Source organism: Nilaparvata lugens, chromosome X, assembly GCF_014356525.2.
Source record: "Nilaparvata lugens isolate BPH chromosome X, ASM1435652v1, whole genome shotgun sequence".
In the NCBI taxonomy this organism is placed as follows: domain Eukaryota; kingdom Metazoa; phylum Arthropoda; class Insecta; order Hemiptera; family Delphacidae; genus Nilaparvata; species Nilaparvata lugens.
The window spans coordinates 60,599,934-60,616,992 of NC_052518.1; the positions used below are offsets into that span (position 1 = coordinate 60,599,934).

Below are 17,059 nucleotides of genomic sequence, written 5' to 3' on the forward strand. Positions count from 1 at the left end.
AAAGTAACGAGAAATCAGTTTTGGTTGTTACAACATTGTCGAGTTATGGTCAACTGAAACTAAAGTACAGAGCAGTAGAATGTAAGTTTCCGTTTCAGTAAACCTTTCTATAATGAAGATTGAAGGTTAAACATATAATATGAATGAGCTTTCTAATATTTTTTTCGTGCAATTGTGAAGTTATTATTGGAGTAGAATAAAATATTGAATAAACCAATGATAAGTACACAGATTACATGTGGTTAAAAAAGATCAATTTGATTATGATACAATGTGTTCACTCTGATCATCATCTGAGTAATTGTCATCATTTTGTCATCATCGGTGTAATTTTGTGATCATTAAAAAATGTAGTTTATTTTGAAATGAGTAATTCAATTAATACTTTTTTTAAATTGATAATTTTATTATTTGATAGATTTTGAATTAATAATCCTAATTTTAAAATGTTTTTTAGTTGATTAAATTTATTAGAATAATGTTAAATTGATTATATTTATGATATATTTACTGAAGATATTTTTTATATATTTATAAATTATAATATTTTTAAAATAAGAATTCATCTATAATCAATCAATAATAATTAATAATTCAACTTATTTATTATTTCAATTTTGATATCAACCATCAATCAATTTTAAGTATTTATTTTCTTGAAATTACATGAATAATAATCATCAAAGTTGGAAATTGTCAGAAAAAAAAAACTGGATGGAATTGAAGCCCAACCACATCAACCTTTTGTTCACCAGTCCAGCACGTTGCCAACTGAGACACTAAGAACCGCTCTAATGATAGAATGCTTGATGGGCATTTCATGACATCAACCTTTTGTTTACCAGTCCAGCACGTTGCCAACTGAGACACTATGAAACGCTCTTATGATAGATTGCTTGATGGGCATTTCATGACATCAACCTTTTGTTTACCAGTCCAGCACGTTGCCAACTGAGACACTATGAAACGCTCTTATGATAGATTGCTTGATGGACATTTTATCACATCAACCTTTTGTTTACCAGTCCAGCACACTGCCAACTGAGACACTATGAAACGCTCTTATGATAGATTGCTTGATGGGCATTTCATGACATCAACCTTTTGTTTACCAGTCCAGCACACTGCCAACTGAGACACTATGAAACGCTCTTATGATAGATTGCTTGATGGGCATTTCATGACATCAACCTTTTGTTTACCAGTCCAGCACGTTGCCAACTGAGACACTAAGAACCGCTCTTATGATAGATTGCTTGATGGGCATTTTATCACATCAACCTTTTGTTTACCAGTCCAGCACGTTGCCAACTGAGACACTATGAAATGCTCTTATGATAGATTGCTTGATGGACATTTTATCACATCAACCTTTTGTTTACCAGTCCAGCACGCTGCCAACTGAGACACTAAGAACCGCTCTAATGATAGAATGCTTGATGGGCATTTTATCACATCAACCTTTTGTTTACCAGTCCAGCACGTTGCCAACTGAGACACTATGAAACGCTCTTATGATAGATTGCTTGATGGGCATTTCATGACATCAACCTTTTGTTTACCAGTCCAGCACGCTGCCAACTGAGACACTATGAAATGCTCTTATGATAGATTGCTTGATGGACATTTTATCACATCAACCTTTTGTTCACCAGTCCAGCACGTTGCCAACTGAGACACTAAGAACCGCTCTAATGATAGAATGCTTGATGGGCATTTCATGACATCAACCTTTTGTTTACCAGTCCAGCACGCTGCCAACTGAGACACTATGAAACGCTCTTATGATAGATTGCTTGATGGGCATTTCATGACATCAACCTTTTGTTCACCAGTCCAGCACGCTGCCAACTGAGACACTAAGAACCGCTCTAATGATAGAATGCTTGATGGGCATTTTATCACATCAACCTTTTGTTCACCAGTCCAGCACGTTGCCAACTGAGACACTAAGAACCGCTCTAATGATAGAATGCTTGATGGGCATTTTATCACATCAACCTTTTGTTTACCAGTCCAGCACGCTGCCAACTGAGACACTATGAAACGCTCTTATGATAGATTGCTTGATGGGCATTTTATCACATTAACCTTTTGTTTACCAGTCCAGCATGCTGCCAACTGAGACACTATGAAATGCTCTTATGATAGATTGCTTGATGGACATTTTATCACATCAACCTTTTGTTTGCCAGTCCTGCACGCTGCCAACTGAGACACTATGAAACACTCTTATGATAGATTGCTTGATGGGCATTTCATGACATCAACCTTTTGTTTACCAGTCCAGCACGCTGCCAACTGAGACACTATGAAACACTCTTATGATAGATTGCTTGATGGGCATTTCATGACATCACCTTTTGTTTACCAGTCCAGCACGCTGCCAACTGAGACACTATGAAACGCTCTTATGATAGATTGCTTGATGGGCATTTTATCAAAACAAAGCGCTGAATTTCCATTTGATAATTATTCTCCAAATTCAATTGATAAAGAAGAAATCACATGTAATATAATATCTTCTGTATCAATGAAAGATGAACAATCCAAAGCGATAGAATTTGTCAGGCAGTTTTTTCTCAATGCCAATAATAATCAGTTATACTCAAATGAAAGTGAAATTAATTGCTCTAACGAAATAGAAAGTGAAACCAACTTCAAACAGCTATTGTCTTCCGAAATGCATGCTCAGCACGAACTTGGAATGAATGGATCATTGACTAAAGAGAGAAGAATTCAAGTCCCAGTACTTACTATTAATGGAAAATTCAAAGGAAAAGATGTATCAATTACCATTGACACCGGTACGAACGTAAACATAGTTCAAAAAAATCTTTTAAGTAGCGATGATCTAAAACATTTGAAAAATAGTAGTATTGCTTTATCGGTAGCTAATGGTTCATTAATGCCGATCACAGGAATGATCTCGAGTGAAATTCAAATACATGACAGGAAATTCGAAGTAAATTTAGTAATTTCTGAAGACTTACAGGCTGATATTATTGTTGGAAATTCCTTCTTCTCAAAATATAAAATGAAATTAGATTATGAGAATAACATCATTTCAATGACCGATAATGGTAAAATAGTCGAATTAGACATGGATAAAGAGTGGATTTGTACATTAAATAGATTACACAACGATTCTGAAACAAATATTACAAAAGAAGTCTGCATACCCAATCCCGTAAATTTCGTCAAATGTGCTCTTGAAACAATAATCCCCGCTCAAAAAGACGTGAATGTCAAAGTCAATCTAACACAAAAATTGCTCAAAGTATCCCATTTTACTCCAAATGAATCGTTATTACATAATAAAAAATTGCATGTGCTTTGGAATGAGGATGATTTTGAAACAAACATGAGTGAAATTAGAATTTTGAATCTAGGAAGGCAAGATATAAGATTGTTGCATGAAACTATTATTGGTGAAATTGAAGGAGAAGTTTGTAATTACGACGAATCTGTTTCATTAGTAGACTCTGTTCTATTCGATGGAGGGGGTTGTGAAATAGATATTAATAAAGATCTTACACCAGAGCAAAATTCCAAAGCGAAAAGACTCATCAATAAATACAAACACCTATTTTCAACAAACGAAATTGATTTCGAGGAAGCGAAATTACCCGAATACAAGTTCAAACTTACAGATTACACACCCATTGCTAAGTCACCGTACAGATTACCTATCGCTCAAAGAACAGAAATAGACAGACAAGTAGAGTTATTGATAAAAGCAGGAATAGTTTGTGAAACCCAGAGTCATTATGCTTCTCCCGCATTTTTAGTTACTAAAAAAGACGGTGGATTCAGATTGGTTGTAGACTATAAAATGTTGAACGAGAAAATATTACCGGATAGATATCCCCTTCCCCTTCTTCAAACAATTTTTGATTCTCTTGACAATTCGGATTACTTTTCCACCCTAGATATCAGACAAGCATTTTTCCAACAGCCATTACACGAAGATTGTCGAAAATATGTAGCATTTGCAACTCATAAAGGGCTGTACACGTTCAAAAGACTACCTTTTGGTCTTAGAACATCTCCAAATGCTTTCCAACGAGCAATCAACCAAGTATTCAATGATTATTTGTATAGAGGAGTTTTGATTTACTTGGACGATATCATTAGCTATGGAGAATCATTTGATAAGCAATATCAACAGCTCGAGAAAACCTTGAAAAGATTGCAAGACGTAGGACTAAAATTGAATACATCTAAATGTCACTTCTTCTACCGAAAAATTAAAGTACTTGGACACACTGTCTCAAAGGAAGGGATACAACCCGCTTCCGAAACCTTGGAAGCTATCGAAAAATACCCTATACCCAAAACTGTCAAAGATGTCAGAGCATTTCTTGGTCTTAGTGGATTTTACCGAAAATTCATTCAAAACTACGCTATAATTGCAAGACCCTTAACAAATCTGATATCTAAAAATAACGAGAATAAACCAATCACTTGGGAAGAAGATCAGCAGAACGCATTCTCGGAAATAAAAAGCAAACTTTTATCACAACCCGTACTTCATCATTTTAATAATGATAAGGAGGTAGTGGTACACACAGATGCTTCTCGAGTTGGAATAGGGGGCATTATCTCGCAGCCTGATGACAATGGAAAATTACATCCAGTAGCTTTTGTTTCCAGAAAACAGCCATTACACGAAGATTGTCGAAAATATGTAGCATTTGCAACTCATAAAGGGCTGTACACGTTCAAAAGACTACCTTTTGGTCTTAGAACATCTCCAAATGCTTTCCAACGAGCAATCAACCAAGTATTCAATGATTATTTGTATAGAGGAGTTTTGATTTACTTGGACGATATCATTAGCTATGGAGAATCATTTGATAAGCAATATCAACAGCTCGAGAAAACCTTGAAAAGATTGCAAGACGTAGGACTAAAATTGAATACATCTAAATGTCACTTCTTCTACCGAAAAATTAAAGTACTTGGACACACTGTCTCAAAGGAAGGGATACAACCCGCTTCCGAAACCTTGGAAGCTATCGAAAAATACCCTATACCCAAAACTGTCAAAGATGTCAGAGCATTTCTTGGTCTTAGTGGATTTTACCGAAAATTCATTCAAAACTACGCTATAATTGCAAGACCCTTAACAAATCTGATATCTAAAAATAACGAGAATAAACCAATCACTTGGGAAGAAGATCAGCAGAACGCATTCTCGGAAATAAAAAGCAAACTTTTATCACAACCCGTACTTCATCATTTTAATAATGATAAGGAGGTAGTGGTACACACAGATGCTTCTCGAGTTGGAATAGGGGGCATTATCTCGCAGCCTGATGACAATGGAAAATTACATCCAGTAGCTTTTGTTTCCAGAAAACTGACAAAACATGAAGAAAATTGGGCAGTAGGAGAGATTGAACTTCTATCAATAGTGTATTGTGTAAATTATTTCAGACAATACTTAATTGGCCGATTGTTTACAATCTACACAGATCATGCTAGTTTACAATACTATAAAACTTGGAAAAACCCCAGTATTCGAGTCAGTAAGTTACTTATGAAATTAACGGAGTTCACGTTCGATTTGAAATATAAACCAGGAGCCCAAATGCACGTACCTGATGCCCTGAGTAGATATCCACTAGAGAAGGATATAACTGATCTCACAAAGGACGAAAACTACAATATATTCGAAATAGAAGAAATAGACATAAAGACTTTACAGAAAAATGATGAGAGTATAAGAAAAATATATGATGCAATACGAAACCCTAATCATAGTGATACAGCTACGATTAGAAAGGCGAGAAAATACACGATCGAAAAAGACATTGTCTATCTGAAGAAATTTGATGGGCATACCAATCAATTGAAACTTCTCGTACCCCGATCTCTTATCAATAAAATCCTTGAAACATTCCATGATGATTCCTTAACAGGTGGACATACCGGCATTTATAAAACCCATGAGAAAATATCATCGAAATATTATTGGGAAAATATGTATGAAAACATTGCGAATTATGTAAGATCATGTAAAAATTGCCAAGAGAGAAAAACCCCTACTACGAAGCCTCAAGGTTTCTTATCACCCATCAAGTGTGATAGTAAGCCTTTCTCAAGTATCATGATGGACTACATCGGTCCGTTAGAGAGCTCAATGGGCTATTCATACATTCTAACGATTGTTGACTTAACGACCCGATATATTTTAGCTGAACCTTGTAAACACGCCGACGCAAATAATACCACTAAATGCTTATGGAAATTAATATACCGATTTGGCGTTCCAAAAGAAGTTCGATCCGATAGAGGTACACATTTTGTAAATAAAAAAGTCGATGACCTTATGGTTGAGCTTGGAATCAAACACATATTAGGATCATCAAGTCACCACCAAAGTCAAGGTCTGGCCGAAAGAGCCAACCGGACAATTCAAGAGATGCTAACAGCTTACGTAGCCGATAATAGGAAATTGTGGGTACAAATGCTGCCGAAAGTTTTATTCGCATACAATACTTCGAAACAATGCTCTTTGAAATATACACCTTTTTTCTTATTGCACGGTTTTGAAGCCACTACTCCTTTAGATTTGAAAATCTTTCCCGAAAATGACGACGTCACTTATCATTTAGACGCGAGATTAGCAAATCTTAAAGAAGTGCGAGAACAGATACCATCAATCTTATCAGATGCACAAGAAAAACAGAAATACTATTACGATAGGAATAGAACAGATTGCATTTTTGAACCAGGAGATTTAGTTATGGTCCACGATCCTGATGTAAGACAAGGACAGTCTAGGAAATTAGTCAAAAAATATTCAGGCCCATATGAAGTAGTAAAGAAAGTAACAGATGAAGTCTATGAGATATTTTTTCCGCTACGAGGTACTTATAAAAATGTAGCTTTTCATGTAGATAAATTGTTGACGACGGTGAAAATTCATGACAAGTAAAATTATGGAAAAAATGAGAGGCTCTAGTCAGTCGGTTACGAGGACGGGACCTGGAGCATGAATAGATAAATTGTTGACGACGGTGAAAATTCATGACAAGTAAAATTATGGAAAAAATGAGAGGCTCTAGTCAGTCGGTTACGAGGACGGGAATTCATGACAAGTAAAATTATGGAAAAAATGAGAGGCTCTAGTCAGTCGGTTACGAGGACGGGACCTGGAGCTATCTACTGCAGATAATCGGGCCCGGCTCTACCCTTCTTTTCCGAGACACCATTTTCCTGGTTCAGTGAGTTCAGTGAGCTAATATTATCAATTTTATTATTATATATTATTCATCTTTTTTATTGAAGGCAAATCCTGTAATTATTCTATTGTTTGTTTAAAAAGTTTTCTCAATATTATTTTTATTTAAGTTTCCAGTTTCATTTTGAGTTACAATTTGATTAAATCGATTACTTAGTTCTCCAAAATATAACTGTTTTGTTTATTATTTTAAAATATAGTTCCTTTCTCATGAGTTATAGAGTTAGATCAATTTAACCTCTCGCAAGCCAAGCGATTCCCCTATTATAAATTGTTACCATAATGTCTAGGGTTGTTCTCACAACCTTATAATACCATCACAATACCATACATAATATAACCCCAATATAATACCCAATTTAAATAACCCATTACATGATGTTGGGCGTCGTTCTCATGAGAAAGAGTTTATTAATTGACAAGATTAGCCTTCAAATTATCTATTGACATTTTCATTTCAGGTCATTATCATAATTATTATATTCTGTGTTTGATCTCGTATAATTATGTCCTCTATTCTCTCAACGTACAGGGTAAATATGATAATTGTTATTATTGTTATATTGAGATGAGTAGCTCTAGTTCTAGTGACTCTGAACAATCACCTAGTGAATTCGAGGTTTCATTATTACGTTTACCTATTGATTTAAAAGTAAAATCTCTGGATAAATCAGAATTATTAGAGCTAGGCAAACAGTTAGGTATTCACATCCCTCAATCTGTTAATATTGAATACTTGAGATTCGCTGTTGACTTGGCAAAAAAAGTTTGTATTTATGTGGACCACGATTCAGGAGCTAGAGATGCTCTAAGTCGATTACTTAAGTTAGGGTCCCTGTCTCAACGCGATCGTATTATCTTCCCTATGTTAGCCGATTACGAGCGAATAGTAGGCAAGCTAGGCAGAAATCAAGAACACATCTACGACACAGTAGCTCCCGATAACTTAGCAAATATCCTAATTCCAGAAAATAATATGGCAGGGAATGATAAAAGACCCTTTGCGAAACCCGAAAGCTATGGGGGTACAAAGAGTGAAGACTTCAACGAGTGGTTGAAAACCTTCAATAGGGCAGCAAAAATAAATAAGTGGGATGAGGATGATAAAATCTTGTATTTACCCCTCTACCTCAAGAAAACAGCATTGGCAATTTTCGACATATTTTCGGATAAAAATGAAAACGCGACATTTCTTGATGCAGTAGGCCACTTAAAAAGTAAACTTGTAGACCCTGTTCATGAAGAGACAACCAGACAAAAACTCGAAAACAGAAACAAATTACCAACAGAAACATACACAGAATACACAGCAGATATAATAAAACTTTGTCACATTCTTGAGCCTCAAATGTCAGAGAAAAGAATAGTAGGATATGTTTTGAGAGGCTTAGACGTAGGAGCATTGCAACATGTTGCTTTCATGGACAATGCATCAGTTGAAGATTTAGAGAAAAATCTCGCCAAATATGAAAGATCTCGCTTCCTTCTAGACAAAAAGTTAGGAATGCATAATGCTTCAATCGAACAGCCTGTCCAAAAAATAAATGTAGTAGATACTTTAGAGAAGAAATTGAACGATCTGAGTATTGTGGTGAAAAATTTGAGTAGAAATGTAGGTCAATCACAAAATCCCAATCCTAATAGACAGTTTGGAAATAGGAGCGGAAACTTTTCCCCACACGAAACAAATCAGAACAACTTCCAAAGACAACCTTATTCAAACAATAATAATTACAATGATCGCGACAGAAACACACAATCACATAATCCTAATCCTAATAGACAGTTTGGAAATAGGAGCGGAAACGTCTTCCCACACGAAACAAATCAGAACAATTTCCAAAGACAACCTTATACAAACAATAATTACACACAATCAACATCAGTCAATTACAGGACACCAATCAACCCTAATAGGACTAGATTCTGTACATACTGTAAGAGGAATAATCACTGGAAAGACGATTGTTTTTTCTTATCAAAAAACTCGAATACAGGATCCCGAGCCTAGACGAATCGGATATGAACTTGGGATCCGGATTTGAAAAACAAAGCGCTGAATTTCCATTTGATAATTATTCTCCAAATTCAATTGATAAAGAAGAAATCACATGTAATATAATATCTTCTGTATCAATGAAAGATGAACAATCCAAAGCGATAGAATTTGTCAGGCAGTTTTTTCTCAATGCCAATAATAATCAGTTATACTCAAATGAAAGTGAAATTAATTGCTCTAACGAAATAGAAAGTGAAACCAACTTCAAACAGCTATTGTCTTCCGAAATGCATGCTCAGCACGAACTTGGAATGAATGGATCATTGACTAAAGAGAGAAGAATTCAAGTCCCAGTACTTACTATTAATGGAAAATTCAAAGGAAAAGATGTATCAATTACCATTGACACCGGTACGAACGTAAACATAGTTCAAAAAAATCTTTTAAGTAGCGATGATCTAAAACATTTGAAAAATAGTAGTATTGCTTTATCGGTAGCTAATGGTTCATTAATGCCGATCACAGGAATGATCTCGAGTGAAATTCAAATACATGACAGGAAATTCGAAGTAAATTTAGTAATTTCTGAAGACTTACAGGCCGATATTATTGTTGGAAATTCCTTCTTCTCAAAATATAAAATGAAATTAGATTATGAGAATAACATCATTTCAATGACCGATAATGGTAAAATAGTCGAATTAGACATGGATAAAGAGTGGATTTGTACATTAAATAGATTACACAACGATTCTGAAACAAATATTACAAAAGAAGTCTGCATACCCAATCCCGTAAATTTCGTCAAATGTGCTCTTGAAACAATAATCCCCGCTCAAAAAGACGTGAATGTCAAAGTCAATCTAACACAAAAATTGCTCAAAGTATCCCATTTTACTCCAAATGAATCGTTATTACATAATAAAAAATTGCATGTGCTTTGGAATGAGGATGATTTTGAAACAAACATGAGTGAAATTAGAATTTTGAATCTAGGAAGGCAAGATATAAGATTGTTGCATGAAACTATTATTGGTGAAATTGAAGGAGAAGTTTGTAATTACGACGAATCTGTTTCATTAGTAGACTCTGTTCTATTCGATGGAGGGGGTTGTGAAATAGATATTAATAAAGATCTTACACCAGAGCAAAATTCCAAAGCGAAAAGACTCATCAATAAATACAAACACCTATTTTCAACAAACGAAATTGATTTCGAGGAAGCGAAATTACCCGAATACAAGTTCAAACTTACAGATTACACACCCATTGCTAAGTCACCGTACAGATTACCTATCGCTCAAAGAACAGAAATAGACAGACAAGTAGAGTTATTGATAAAAGCAGGAATAGTTTGTGAAACCCAGAGTCATTATGCTTCTCCCGCATTTTTAGTTACTAAAAAAGACGGTGGATTCAGATTGGTTGTAGACTATAAAATGTTGAACGAGAAAATATTACCGGATAGATATCCCCTTCCCCTTCTTCAAACAATTTTTGATTCTCTTGACAATTCGGATTACTTTTCCACCCTAGATATCAGACAAGCATTTTTCCAACAGCCATTACACGAAGATTGTCGAAAATATGTAGCATTTGCAACTCATAAAGGGCTGTACACGTTCAAAAGACTACCTTTTGGTCTTAGAACATCTCCAAATGCTTTCCAACGAGCAATCAACCAAGTATTCAATGATTATTTGTATAGAGGAGTTTTGATTTACTTGGACGATATCATTAGCTATGGAGAATCATTTGATAAGCAATATCAACAGCTCGAGAAAACCTTGAAAAGATTGCAAGACGTAGGACTAAAATTGAATACATCTAAATGTCACTTCTTCTACCGAAAAATTAAAGTACTTGGACACACTGTCTCAAAGGAAGGGATACAACCCGCTTCCGAAACCTTGGAAGCTATCGAAAAATACCCTATACCCAAAACTGTCAAAGATGTCAGAGCATTTCTTGGTCTTAGTGGATTTTACCGAAAATTCATTCAAAACTACGCTATAATTGCAAGACCCTTAACAAATCTGATATCTAAAAATAACGAGAATAAACCAATCACTTGGGAAGAAGATCAGCAGAACGCATTCTCGGAAATAAAAAGCAAACTTTTATCACAACCCGTACTTCATCATTTTAATAATGATAAGGAGGTAGTGGTACACACAGATGCTTCTCGAGTTGGAATAGGGGGCATTATCTCGCAGCCTGATGACAATGGAAAATTACATCCAGTAGCTTTTGTTTCCAGAAAACTGACAAAACATGAAGAAAATTGGGCAGTAGGAGAGATTGAACTTCTATCAATAGTGTATTGTGTAAATTATTTCAGACAATACTTAATTGGCCGATTGTTTACAATCTACACAGATCATGCTAGTTTACAATACTATAAAACTTGGAAAAACCCCAGTATTCGAGTCAGTAAGTTACTTATGAAATTAACGGAGTTCACGTTCGATTTGAAATATAAACCAGGAGCCCAAATGCACGTACCTGATGCCCTGAGTAGATATCCACTAGAGAAGGATATAACTGATCTCACAAAGGACGAAAACTACAATATATTCGAAATAGAAGAAATAGACATAAAGACTTTACAGAAAAATGATGAGAGTATAAGAAAAATATATGATGCAATACGAAACCCTAATCATAGTGATACAGCTACGATTAGAAAGGCGAGAAAATACACGATCGAAAAAGACATTGTCTATCTGAAGAAATTTGATGGGCATACCAATCAATTGAAACTTCTCGTACCCCGATCTCTTATCAATAAAATCCTTGAAACATTCCATGATGATTCCTTAACAGGTGGACATACCGGCATTTATAAAACCCATGAGAAAATATCATCGAAATATTATTGGGAAAATATGTATGAAAACATTGCGAATTATGTAAGATCATGTAAAAATTGCCAAGAGAGAAAAACCCCTACTACGAAGCCTCAAGGTTTCTTATCACCCATCAAGTGTGATAGTAAGCCTTTCTCAAGTATCATGATGGACTACATCGGTCCGTTAGAGAGCTCAATGGGCTATTCATACATTCTAACGATTGTTGACTTAACGACCCGATATATTTTAGCTGAACCTTGTAAACACGCCGACGCAAATAATACCACTAAATGCTTATGGAAATTAATATACCGATTTGGCGTTCCAAAAGAAGTTCGATCCGATAGAGGTACACATTTTGTAAATAAAAAAGTCGATGACCTTATGGTTGAGCTTGGAATCAAACACATATTAGGATCATCAAGTCACCACCAAAGTCAAGGTCTGGCCGAAAGAGCCAACCGGACAATTCAAGAGATGCTAACAGCTTACGTAGCCGATAATAGGAAATTGTGGGTACAAATGCTGCCGAAAGTTTTATTCGCATACAATACTTCGAAACAATGCTCTTTGAAATATACACCTTTTTTCTTATTGCACGGTTTTGAAGCCACTACTCCTTTAGATTTGAAAATCTTTCCCGAAAATGACGACGTCACTTATCATTTAGACGCGAGATTAGCAAATCTTAAAGAAGTGCGAGAACAGATACCATCAATCTTATCAGATGCACAAGAAAAACAGAAATACTATTACGATAGGAATAGAACAGATTGCATTTTTGAACCAGGAGATTTAGTTATGGTCCACGATCCTGATGTAAGACAAGGACAGTCTAGGAAATTAGTCAAAAAATATTCAGGCCCATATGAAGTAGTAAAGAAAGTAACAGATGAAGTCTATGAGATATTTTTTCCGCTACGAGGTACTTATAAAAATGTAGCTTTTCATGTAGATAAATTGAAAAAATATTTCATACGAGATCCCATCAATTAAGTGTTTATTGTTCTATTGTCTAACTGTATTCTTTATTCCAGCACTTTTCTTTATGCTAGCAATTATACCTCGCTCATCCTAAATCTTTGCCTTTCATTAATTTAAAAGACAATTGATGAGAAGAAATCGAGATGAAACATTCATGTAATTTATTTATTTTCCAAATCATTGAAAAACAATATCATGCTTACAACTGAATTTTTAGAGAATTTTGTTTGCGAGATCAGTATTGACTTGTGAAGCGATCAAATCCATTTTCTCACGACTAGATATCGAGATGATTCTCAAATCACAATAGTATGCAGTTTTCAATCAATCAATTAATTAATTGGATTTCTACTTCGATGAAACAATGAAATATAATTGAGCTCTGATAGACAATTTTACTAGACATTCTAACGATGATTCATTATTAAAAGATGTGAATTGTTCTCACGTTTTTGTTTATGAATGAATGCTATTTGAAAATCATCAAATACGATTTATGCTTGAATATTATTTTCTTGACTCGTATGTAATAAAATGTTTCTCTTTTTCAGAAACGGATGATTCTTGATATAATAATTTATTTATTTATAAGATTATTTATGTGAAAACGTATATTTTAATAACAATATTATCTGTATTGATGTTAATGAAATAATCAATTCCAGTAAGTGATTACGATTGGAATATAAGAAATAGCTATTAATTTGACCATTTACATAATCTATTTGTAGGGTTTTTGGGGATTTTACTAGTAATTATTGTTTATAAAATTGATATCTTATACGAACTGTTCATTGATAGATTAATATAGAGTACTAACTGATATAATATTTTTAAAATGAATACCATAATACTTTGTTCCTTAGCATTTGTAGAAATATGTTGTACGGTATTGTCTCAAGAAATTTCTCTTTTTCACGGAGCTCTATTTAAAGAAATTCACAATGTAGTATTTTACGAGTCCACAGTTCCAATAACATTCAGTATTCCTAGGTCAAATCCTTTATTTGTTATGAGGAACCTTCTGAGTACTCCTTTAAAAATTGACTCATGTCCTTTCCCTTCCTCATCGGAGTGTGCAGTATTTGATCAGATTCATCGAACGGAGCTGCAACTTCTACAACTACAAGACGGCATTTACATTGGCAGCGATGACGACAACACTCCAGCTGAGAGCGAAAATCGACTACCACGCCGCGAACGCTCTATCGATACGATCGGGGCGGTCCTAAACTGGTGTTGCGGAGTAGCTACCGACGAAGAATTGGGCGCATACGTGAAAACCGAAACCGACATCACTTCTCATCTCAGTAATCTTCAAGACTTCGTTCACGCTGAACATGTCGAATTGATAGACAACACACGCAAGATGAACGGCATGGCAGAGAACGTGAAGAAAGTATTGAACAACATGAAGCATGACCTTATTCTTTGGCAAGAATCATTCACCCAACAGAATAAGTTTCAGAAAGGGAATACTACAACCGATGTACTGAAAACACAACTGAGGACTACTATTTTCATGTATATGATGACTCTATCTAACAACTACAATGAAATCGACATGAGATGCTACAATCAACAACTTTCTCATCACGTCATTTCAAAAGAAGACCTAAACAATCGACTTCAAGAACTCGAAAAGAAAATAAACAAGAGAAACTTCACCATATCAACAAAAGACAACGATAAAATTCGAAACTTGAAACTAACATCCTGCAGAAAATCCGACAACGAACTATTGGTTACCCTCAAAATACCAATAAAGAAGAAAAATTCAACTATTTCATTATTCCACCTGCAATCTATCCCGCTTCATTGGAATGGTCATACCTGCCGTTTGACCTCCCAACATCACCTGATACTTAGAGAAGAAAATAAACTGCAAATCCTGTCAGATGACGAAGAAGACGATTGCCAGTTCAAGCAGAAAGGCCTCTGCTTGATTCCGAGGAAAAAGATGTCGAACTCCGCCACCCAAGCCACTTGTCTCCACCTTCTAACATCAGAAGCAGACGTATCGGAGCTACGAGAAGTCTGCAAATTTGATTGTAAAGCAACTGACAATCAAACCCTAATCACTCGCCTACGAGAAGACACCTTCCTATTCCACAACACCGGCAAAAAGACGACAATTCGCTGTAAAAACTCAACAACTGAGGTCCCAAGCAACAGTCCAGGAACCCTATCACTCCACATCCCTTGCAACTGCGAACTTCAAGACGACAACGGCGACGTACTGATAAGCACTCTTTATCCTTGCGACTCCCGTTCCCATCCTTCTCCAGCTATTAATAACTTAATTCCTCACATGTGGACAAATTTATCTAAATTGAGCATCCCAATTTTTAAACATGAGACTCTGCCTCAGTACTTAAACCTTTCGGAAATCTTAAATGAAAATTGGCACTTGAATTTTTCAAAATTTGAAGAGCACAACTCATTCTCAGAAGACATTTTCCATCATGTTGAAATGCCAAATAACTTTGATTTGTTAGGGGTGAACAATAAACTGATCATTTATATTATTATTGTCTGGCAAACACTGATAACTGTTATATTCTTGTATTTATGTCTTCAAAATTATATTAAGAAGAAAGCAAATCAACTGAGAGTCCCGAAACGTACTCCAATTGTGGACTACCCACAGGAGCTTTAAGAATATATTGTGTTTTAGTAAAGTAGTATGTAATGAAATCATTAAAATAATGGGTTAGGATATAGGAAACTATGCAAATAATAATTACTTATTCACTATTATTGTATCCATTTACTCTTTTATGCTATCGATTCAAATATTTTCCCAGATTAGAAGATAAACTATTTCAATTATTATTATTATTCTTATTTTCAAGGTCCACAATATTATTTTGCTTACTCGAATACTATTCGGACTTGATGTTTAATTTTTGCATTATGATTCAATTTTATTACTTTCGTAGATTTTGTAGGTTTAATTTTATTCATCAATATAATTGAAATTTTTTCCATTCAATTCTTATTCAGATATGAATGTATTGAATTGTTGATTTGAAGTTGATTGATGTGTTAGGCTAAGTTTGATTTTTTATGAATTAGTTCACTATAATGTAATTTATATCACTTGCATTTAGCTTATGAATTGGCACTCACATAGATTTAAGGTATTCATTGAAAGTTATGTTACATATAAATATCCAATTAGAATAATATTGTGAATAATAATAATAATTTTAGCTTGCGGTAATTTTGACTTTAATTTTTGAAATATTATTGAAATGTGTAAAAATTAACTTAGAGAGATGCCGTTTTTTCGATAACTTCGGGTCGAAGTTTAGGGGGACCCGGGGATGTAATAGAACTACATAATTTTTATTATTTGTCATGAATTTTCACAATGAATAGATAAATTGTTGACGACGGTGAAAATTCATGACAAGTAAAATTATGGAAAAAATGAGAGGCTCTAGTCAGTCGGTTACGAGGACGGGACCTGGAGCTATCTACTGCAGATAATCGGGCCCGGCTCTACCCTTCTTTTCCGAGACACCATTTTCCTGGTTCAGTGAGTTCAGTGAGCTAATATTATCAATTTTATTATTATATATTATTCATCTTTTTTATTGAAGGCAAATCCTGTAATTATTCTATTGTTTGTTTAAAAAGTTTTCTCAATATTATTTTTATTTAAGTTTCCAGTTTCATTTTGAGTTACAATTTGATTAAATCGATTACTTAGTTCTCCAAAATATAACTGTTTTGTTTATTATTTTAAAATATAGTTCCTTTCTCATGAGTTATAGAGTTAGATCAATTTAACCTCTCGCAAGCCAAGCGATTCCCCTATTATAAATTGTTACCATAATGTCTAGGGTTGTTCTCACAACCTTATAATACCATCACAATACCATACATAATATAACCCCAATATATTCCAATTCTAGGGTCTATCTGGCTCCGGATGATAGTACCCTGTATGGGCCCACGCATTGG

General features: G+C 34.7%; 1 protein-coding gene across 1 annotated transcript; it reads left to right on the forward strand.

Annotated features, from left to right (window-relative positions):
- The first annotated feature begins 7,637 nt into the window (after window positions 1-7,637).
- Window positions 7,638-15,974, forward strand: LOC120355088. The gene is made up of 2 exons (XM_039443396.1): window positions 7,638-8,771; window positions 14,976-15,974. Exons 1-2 carry the CDS (start codon window positions 7,821-7,823, stop codon window positions 15,744-15,746), a joined length of 1,722 nt encoding a protein of 573 aa, XP_039299330.1. The 5' UTR covers window positions 7,638-7,820; the 3' UTR covers window positions 15,747-15,974.
- Window positions 15,975-17,059: the final 1,085 nt, after the last annotated feature.

What these genes read in the sequence shown, in the direction of transcription:
- LOC120355088 (XM_039443396.1), top strand. Translation starts at nt 7,821, where the DNA reads ATGAGTAGCTCTAGTTCTAGTGACTCTGAACAATCACCTAGTGAATTC. An exon ending in TAGGAATGCATAATGCTTCA is followed by an intron (nt 8,772 to 14,975) that starts ATCGAACAGCCT and finishes AATAAACTGCAA; the next exon opens with ATCCTGTCAGATGACGAAGA.